Source organism: Miscanthus floridulus, chromosome 5, assembly GCF_019320115.1.
Source record: "Miscanthus floridulus cultivar M001 chromosome 5, ASM1932011v1, whole genome shotgun sequence".
NCBI classification, from domain to species: Eukaryota; Viridiplantae; Streptophyta; class Magnoliopsida; order Poales; family Poaceae; genus Miscanthus; species Miscanthus floridulus.
The window spans coordinates 137,627,468-137,637,010 of record NC_089584.1 but is presented as its reverse complement, the minus strand read 5'-3'; the positions used below and the strand labels follow the sequence as shown (position 1 = coordinate 137,637,010).

The window sequence follows — 9,543 nt, the reverse complement described above, 5'->3', positions numbered from 1 at the left end:
GGCGTTTATAGGAGCCAGGACTAAAGGTCCCTCCCCTATATAAGGTGGTCGTTTCTTCTTCCTCCTCACTCTTCGTCTTCGTCGCCCATCGCCACTGCCGCCGCCACCGCCCTCGTCACTGTCGCCCGTGGCCACCTCTTCGACGCCGCGCGGCTCCTGCCGCCGCAGAACCCCGTGCGCCTCCTCCGCGACGACCGGTCGGCCGCCCCAACGTCAGCCGCCCCGCGCGCCACCAACGCCGCCGGCCCATACTGTGTATTGATATATATAAATTTGTTATATATATATATTAGAGAATTATAAATTTGTATTGTTATATATATAAATTTGTTATATATATATATTAGAGAGTTATAAATTTATATATTTATATATATAAATTTGTTATACATCTATATTAGAGAGTTATAAATTTATATTGTTATATAGCTAAATTTGTTATACATATATATTAGAGTTATAAATTTATATTATTATATATATAAATTTGTTATACATACATATTAAAGAGTTATAAATTTGTATTGTTATATATATATATTTGTTATACATATTAGAGAGTTTTAAATTTATATTGTTATATATATAAATTTGTTATATATATCACTTGCCAATAAATAGTTCTAGAAAATAAGAAATCAAAGTTATGCTTTGGAGACTTGAATTTCGAGTGTAGTTATGTAATTAATTTTAAACATATGACCCGATCCATTTTATAGATATATGGTTTTTATTTTTTATAGATATATCTAGTGGTGTAAAAGCTAGATGGCTGCACCAAGAGACAACATGGATGAAGAAATGATGGATATTATCAACACCGGCACTCAATTTGCTGATGGTAACCAGCAGGATGTAGATGACAGGAGTCAATACCTGGCTCTTGAAAATAAGCAAGAAAATATTGTGTAAAAAAATACTGGTGAGGTATATATATTTATATATATATTTGAATATTATATATATATATATATATATTTGAATATCTATCATCTATTATATGTACACATGATATTTATTTATTCTTTTTTTTATACGTAGCCCTCTGGATCGACGACCACAACAGCGACAAGCAAAAATATTTGAGGCCCGAAAAAGCCATTAGAGGGGCGCTACATAATATCGGAATTCAACATCGAGACAGGCGAACAACTTGGTCCACATGCAAGAAAATTCATGCAACACTGTGGGTACCTTGTAAGGGACAGACTTCCGATCAGTGCCCGTGAATGAAAGCAAAAGATCAACGAGCCTCATGTTAGTTTTGTCTCTGATCTTGATAAGAATTTAATTTGGGATGATATCTTTCAACATTTCACGTTACAAGCGGATGATTATGATGATATCAATGATGATAAATTGAAGGATCTAGTTCGAAAGTGGGCTATGAAGAAGATGGTCACAAAATTTCAGACTTGGAAAAAATCCTTATACACGAAATACATCAAGAAGAACCTAACACCCAATTTCAATACTAGGGGCCCGCTCGTGAAGTTGAGGCCCTACTGGAATGATTTTGTACAGTACAAGACATCGGAAGAGGGTGAGGAATGAATGAGAAGAAACCAAAAGAATGCTCGACAAAAGGTATACCACATGGCATGGGATCAGGTGGCTACGCGACTGCCATTCCCAAGTGGAAAAAAATGGAAGCGAACATTCTTGCCAAGGGAATCACACCAGAATCACTCAATTGGCCCAAACGCGCGAAGAATTAGTTTTTCGCTCATGGGGGAAGACTGGACCTAGAGACCGGAAAGCTGGTTCATGGCCCAAAACTCGAAAGAGCAACACAAAGATTTTCTTATGCTCTACAAGCTAAAGCTATTGGTGCGTTCAAGCCCAATAGAGAGAAGGATGAACTAGCATATGCCATTGGGACTGTTAAACACAGTGACCGAACGAGAGGTTTAGGACAGAACATTTCTTAGGAGCATGGTTTCCCTAACGACAGAGATACCTACAGAAGCCGGCAGAGAAGGAAGGATAAGGAGGCAGCACAGATCATCAGGTTAGAGGAATATATTCGTGAGTCACGGGAGGCGTTGCTTCAAGCACAGGAGCGCGAAAAAGATATGCAAGCTAGAATGCAGGAGGAAATCATAAAGCAAGTGCAAATAGCAATGAGTGCCCAAAGGCAGGCATTAGATCTAGGAATCAACATTAATATTAGCCCCTCTGATCAGTTGAAAAGTAGCTGCGCTTCCACGGAGTTGCCAAATCAAGATGACGCAATGCTACTTTTCCCCGTGGATGACATCACTGCACTGTTTATATTATGTGAGCTATATATTCCAAAAGGGAATGCCACAATCATGGTGGCTCTCGATGTTTTTTCTCCTCCAGATCCTACCAAGACACCAAGAATTCATAGGGTAATAATACCACCTGGATATGTTAGCGTCTCAGTGGATAGAGTTAACAAAGGTTTTAGTGATCTAGCTTTTGACATTCCAGGAGGTGATGGAGAGAAGACTCTAGGAGAAGCAGAGAAGACATTCATACTGTGGCGCAAGCGCTACATCATTATTCCCGAGGTCTCTAGTCCACCGCCGCTTCCTCAACTGCCAGACAATAGGTGCGAACAAAAGTGAACGAAATAATTTTTTCACTAATTTTCTATTGACATGCATGATTAATAATAACAATTTCTTATACATAATTATTCTTTTTTGTACTCATACAGCAGGGCCTCCGCCAACCTAAGTCCAATTATTCAATCTTTAGATCATCATAGTGCTCCGGGCAATGATTATGCAACGCCGTCACCGTCGCCACCTCCAAGGAGGTCTCCAACGCCTCTAAGGAGGTCTCCAATGGCTGCCCCGCCTCCCTTGATGACCAAGAAGCAGCCAGCTCTTAAGAGGTCCGCCCCGCAAATGAAGCTGTTGGCCCACCAGCCGGCAAAGAAGAAAGCCTCCTCTAATCCAGTTATTCCCCAAAAACTGTCTTACGAGAAAAGTAAAAAGGAATTAAATGCTGCAGTATAAAAAGATGTGAACAGTTTCTTTAAAAAAGTAAGAAAGTAACGAGAGGCGAGGGAGAACTCGGAGAAACCGTACTTCTACCTACCTCTAGATCTTCTAAGAAAGAAGGTGGACCAGAAAAAGCGGGAATCTCAAAAGACCCTGCCAAAATCAGACTACGACCGCTCTCTCACCAAGTCATTTGAGGCGGCGCAGAAAAAGACTAGAGCAGGGAAAGATGTTGCACAACTCAAACAACAATCGCAACAATCAGTCCCCCCTCTTATCATTCGTAATGAATATGGTTCAAACTTAGACTTACTGGACGTCGATTTTAAGGACTTGGTTCGGTTTTATAAAGATACTGGTTTGGACCTTGCCCAAGTGCTCGCTGAAGGACCATCTGCTCTGAAAGTGGATCTTTAGAAAAAATTTAAACATGGAAAGAGTCTATACAACCATGAGGCCTTAGGTGAACTGGATACGCAAATGTACCTGCTAAACAAGTGGTACATGGTGGCGTGTGAACGGGGAGAGACGACCTTTGTTTCTGTCAGAGTTAGAAACCAACATTACTTTCGTGGCGATGACGTTATATATATCGAGTTTTTAAAATTACACCAACTATGCCACCTAGACTCTCTCGATAAAAGTATCATTAGCTGCTATTGTCTGTAAGTGTGATTATTTTCTACTATTAAGTGTATATATATAAAGCTATATGTATATATATATAAATTATATATCCTCACACTATATTTTTATATATGCAGATATGAGATGATAGAACTCAGAAAGAGAAAGGATAATGATGTTGGTTTCGTTGATCCAAATGTCGTATTCAAACACCCTAATCCCCCGCCTGAATGGAAAGCTAAACTCGAGAAAAATCTCATGAGGTTCTTAGTGAACCAACAAAACAAGGACATACTCTTCCCCTATAACTTCAAGTGAGTGTTAAATAATTAATGTCGATCATATAGATATTTGTTCAATTATTTGCTTACTAGCTAAGCTATCTCCCATATATATATGTTGACTCTAGTTAATATCGATCATATTTGTGTATAAAAATATATGCAGCAATCATTGGATATTGATGGTCATCGATATGGCCAATAGTCGATTGATCATCTTAGACTCGTTAAGAAAAGAGCAAACAGAGTACCAAGACATGATAGATATTATCCAAGGGTAATTTAGTCTCTCAAGCAACTATATATACCCCGATCTCTTAACTGCAACAATTATTAAAGGCCAAATTAATTTTTTATTTTATTGGGCGCAGTGTTTGGAAAAGTTTCATTGAGAAACACCACATGAAACATTGCAAAGCGCCACTGGATTAATCGCACAAAGTAAATAGTAGCTACATTTATATATATATAATTCAATTAACACCATGCATGCTTTCAATTCACCGGATCTTTTTTCTCGTAAGAGTGGGTTCTGAGGCAAGAACAGGGGACCAACTACTGCGGATATTATGTTTACGAGTTCATCATAGCGTACTCAAAAAGAACTCCTGAAAAGATCCTCAAAGTACGTTATATAAATATATTCATATATTCACAATTTCTTTTATTGCTCATATATATAAGTAATCACGTGACCGACATATATATATATATATATATATATATATATATATATATATATATATATATATATATATATATATATATATTAATACTTATGGTTGAAGAAAAAAGTCATACGACGTGACCAACCGAAAGCAATTCAAGAGACCATAGCAGGATTTCTTAATGACCAGGTCTTAAATCCCGTCAACGAGTTCTACAATGACATGAACAAAACATGAAAGCCAAACCAGATGGAGTGAATTTGTTATCCCAAGGATATGATAGAATATACAATGCAAGCTTTATATATATATATATATATATATATATATATATATATATATATATATATATATATATATACATAAAATAGCATACAATATATGTATATGCATATAATATATACGTTAGTTTCATATTTTAGTTTGTATAAAATGTTCGAACATTATAAGCGTGTAGAATACGTATATTATTAGTAGCGTAGAATGCGTATTCGAAAACCTATTCGAAAACCAAAACGAATCATCAAATGAAAATAGAAACAAAAAAGAAAAGAAAAAAAAGAAAACCTTTAGTCCCGGTTGGTAATACCAACCGGGACTAAAGGGCCGGCCCATGTGGCCAGATCGGGAGGCCTCTTTAGCACCGGTTGGTATTATTAATCTCCTGAGCGAGAAACCGGGACTAAAAGATGTGCCCTTTAGTCCTGGATTCGTGCTCCCGGTTGGAAAACCGGGACTGAAGGGGTTTCTCAACCGGGAGTACAGCTTGTTTCTGTCCTGGTGGTAGAAAATTCATTCGGTTCAGTAACAATATTGTGAGAAAAAAGAGAAAATCTACACATTTTCTGCACTTTTTTGCAAAGGGACAATTTGCACGGCCTGCACTTCTTTTTTGATTTATAATGTGCACATGATGTGCTCACACATTGCTGAAAGAAAATTTTCACCTCATCTAGTTGCTAAAGAAAAGACTCTCCTAGTATTATTTTGTTGGTCTAATTTCCATTACCAATCGGAGTGCTCATTCTTGCCACGCTCATTAGCAAGAAATGCATCGTGTTACTGAACACAATCATTAGGAAGAAATGCGTCATGTTACTGGAACACACTCATTAGGAAGTAATGTGTCGTGTTATTGGAAATCTTGTTTGCTGTCTTGTGCTGTGACTATTTCACCTACAACTACTCAGTGCTGCTTTTGAGTTTCGACTCTAATGGTATGATGTTAGGGAATCTTACTCAATTTATCTAGAGTTTTTTTTGAAGAAAGAAAAATCTGTGTTAGTTATCTTTGGTGACTATCTTTTCATCTGTTGAAAGAGGACATCGCGCATATTATCATATCACCAAAAAAAAAACATGATGTGAAGATCTATATATAATGATAAAACCAGAGTTGGAGACCCGAACAAGTGGGGAGGAATCAATTGTTACATTTATATGGGCTAATAAGCTACTAATAAAGTAGAAAGATATATATAGTCTGCTCCAAAATAAACAATAATAATTGATGCCAAACTGAACCTGCCTTTGATATTAGGCTATGCTTTATTCTTTTCAGATAACTCCCCCATCCAGCATGGTGTGTATGGGAATGCGTCTTCCATTTGAGGTATATTTATGGTGCCTAAATCTTGAACCTTTGAGTTGTTCAAATGATAAGATATTACCCTATTTGATATGAAAAGGAAGGAAATGTCTTTGTAAGGATGAAAACCAAGGAAATCTATTGAACCCGTCTTGTCATTGGTCTCGGTTTCAAGGACGGTAACAGCATTATCAAAGTCCCATTCAGCAAACTCCTCCTCTTGTGCAGTAGGTTGTGCTTCCTTCTCCTCATAGTTAAGGATCCATGGTCCGTCGACGCCGTATTCAGCATCAATATGACGGGCGAAATTCAGCGTTGCTTGAAGGCTGACGTTACACTTGAGCACCCACTCTGTCTGACTCTGACCAGAAAATTCAGTGAGCAACCAAACTTGAAATTGGGGGCCATCCAAATCAAGGATCGCATAGTATACCCCTTTCTCTGATTTTCCTAAATAAGAAGAAGCATCGCAATGACAACTAGTTTTAGTTTTGCTCCCTGCTGCTGGCGGTGGTTTAATCATTTGGTACTTGTCATCGGACAAAGATAGTCTGAAAATCAATTAATTAAAGATGAGACAGTAGATCATGCAACGTCATTGAATTAATTAATTGAAGGCATGCATGCATGGATTAGGGACCTGCAGGGTAATTGACATAACATAATTAACATACATATATACCTCATGATGGAATCATTTGGACAATGCACATAAAGTGATCTCCGGAAATAGACGGTCTTGTGTTTACTGCTGGATTCGTCGATGTGCATATCGGCGATGGTCCCAACAGCCTCCCCTCCTTGGCGGCGAACAAAGGACCTCTCCTCCCACCTCCATTCTTTGGTGGAGGAGGAGAAGACATACACAGTGTATGACAATGGCGGCCATTCTTGCTGAAAGTCGTCGTCTTCGAAGATGCGACTGCTGCTACCATCGTTGTGGTTGTAAACATAACCAGAACCAGGTAAGGTGATAAGAAACACCTCATAGTGATTAGGCGACACCATGGGATCGTATACAAGGGCAAAGCAGTGGCGGCTATACGACGGAGACAAGTCATCCAGGTGTTGTGGTACGGGAGGCCAGGTGGCCCATTGTCGTGTGGCAGGGTTAACCACCATCTCGTAATGCAAGAGGAGACCATTGCAGTGATCCATGGCTATCGGAGAGACGTCATCGTCGTCGAAGAAGTCAAGGTGGCCGCCGGGGATTCGGCGCGCCGCCGTGGGGCGTGCGAAGAGGAACGTGCGATTGAATATGAAGTAGCTGTTGCAGAAGAAAGCCTCGACGCGAAGAGGGAGGAGGTCGGTGAGCAGGAGGCGTCGGGCGTCGATGATGGAGCACCAGTGCTTGCGGACACAACGTGACGCCGCTAGGCTGCTGGGAGGGAGGCGGCCCAGGACATTGGCCAGCATGTCGTCAGGTAACTGCTCCATCGATAGATCTCCAAGTCCAGTGGATTGGATCGTATCGGAGAGGTGAGGGGCTAGGTGTGGCGGCTGGAGAATGAAGATGCGTATAGCATACGAGGGAGATGGAGGCATACAGATGCGGTGCAGCCGGGCGGCGCGGCATACAGATCGATGCGCAGTCGTTGGTCGCTTGGCAACCAAAGGATAGCTAGAGACAGAGTCGTCCGATATGCATGCATCCCACCGTTGAGATGAGATGATAGATCTGCGCGCTGCGCATGCGTTTCCTCCTGCGATCCATCCGGCCCTCAATTCATGGATCATGCATCCCATATGCATGCGGCCGGGCCGCCGGCATATATGAATCATGCATTCATGCTCGATCATGCATATGGTGTGTCGATCGGCATATATGCAACCTGTTGTGCAGGCGGCGGTATATATATATATCTCATAATAAGGGGAGGCAAAGGAATTATTCAAGCAACCTGTTGCGCACCTGCATGCCTGCCTGTCTGCCCTCATCGCCGGCCGGGACGGGCACATGTCCCACACCTACTCCTGGATCCGCCAATCCCAACTAAGCTAACCATGCCGCAGCGCAAGGTTTTCATATTTTTAGTGGCCTGCTTTTGCACCCTTAGCTTGGCTTTAGCAGCTCCACCTATCCACCATATCTATTTTAACCTTAAAACTCAAAATTACCAGCATGTGTACAGCAAGCTAAAAGAGCTACTGCAGCGCCCGAGCACGCCAAAATATAACCCCACAAATGTGATTGGAAGATTTGTCCTCGGGCAACAACGTCGCGATTTCCATGGCGAGCCGCCTGGGTGGATCTACATCCACATTGAGGGCGTTGCAAAAGAAGACAAGGTGACACTAGCCATAGCTATTGATGATCTCTATCTTATTGGCTTCAGTAATGCCACTAACCATTGGTACAAGTTTAGGGGCGGATTCCGAGGTTTACCCGTGGGAGCCATCGAGCTACCGATTAAAGAGAATTATAGAGAAATGATTGACGGAGGTCACAAGAATCTTTGGATGGTTCCTTTAGGAAAACAATCGGCCATACATGCCACCAAGGGACTTGCAAGGTACGACTCTCTGCCACAAAACAAACCCCAACTCAAAGACGGGCTGGTTAGGTGTGTGGTCATGTTTTGTGAAGCCATGCGGTTCAAAGTGTTCCGCGACACATTCTCGGGCAAGAACTGGGAGAAGGAGACCTTCATATCTGAGGACAAGGCAAAGTATGTTGTCGACTGGGGATCGCTCTCAACGCTCCTCATTCTGTGGGACCGAACCAAACATTGGGGTGTTACTAAAGGCCGATATCAGAGTCTTGCTGACAAAGTGAAAAAGAATAGTAACGTCAACGGTATGCTCGATGCTTGGAACATCGTTGATTTTCTGCTTCGCCCAACGGATATATAAATTATTAGACGTACCACGCATGCATATATGTTGTATTTGTATGTAATGGAGTATACTCTCGCGCGCCCACTTATTATTTTATATTATATTTATATTTATATTTATATATAGATATAGACGATGAACACGTACGTACGCCATCCGACCCATTGTAATACTTTATATTTATATTATTATTATTATTATTATATGTATGTATGTATGTAAGCTCGACCATAAAGAAATGAATAAAGTATATACATATATGTATATTCATCTTATATATTTTGTATATATGTGTGTATCCGATCAGTCCTATCCTCCTACGGAGTATTATGCAATGCAATCTACATATGTACTAGTTTTTAATTAATTTGTACTGAAGAATAATCATACATTATATATTCTATATCCTAAGTCACGGAATAATCATACATTATGTATCTTTTTTTAGCAACACATAATTTTTTTTGGGACAAGCAACACATACATTATATATCTATACTATATAAATTATCCTGCTAAGTCAAAAACCAATCTAACCAACTAAAACATTGTGCTAACAAACCAAT

The 9,543-nt window shown here is 40.2% G+C and overlaps 2 protein-coding genes across 2 annotated transcripts; one reads left to right on the top strand and one right to left on the bottom strand.

Moving 5' to 3' along the window:
• Positions 1–6,058: 6,058 nt before the first annotated feature.
• Positions 6,059–7,632, bottom strand: LOC136453799 (uncharacterized). The gene is made up of 2 exons (XM_066454353.1): positions 6,822–7,632; positions 6,059–6,690 (listed from the first exon to the last, which is right to left on the bottom strand). The coding sequence occupies exons 1-2, from the start codon at positions 7,574–7,576 to the stop codon at positions 6,093–6,095; spliced, it is 1,353 nt and encodes a 450-aa protein (XP_066310450.1). The 5' UTR covers positions 7,577–7,632; the 3' UTR covers positions 6,059–6,092.
• Positions 7,633–8,060: 428 nt separating this feature from the next.
• On the top strand, positions 8,061–9,197 carry LOC136453798 (60 kDa jasmonate-induced protein-like). The gene has a single exon (XM_066454352.1). The coding sequence runs from the start codon at positions 8,144–8,146 to the stop codon at positions 8,990–8,992; it is 849 nt and encodes a 282-aa protein (XP_066310449.1). The 5' UTR covers positions 8,061–8,143; the 3' UTR covers positions 8,993–9,197.
• Positions 9,198–9,543: the final 346 nt, after the last annotated feature.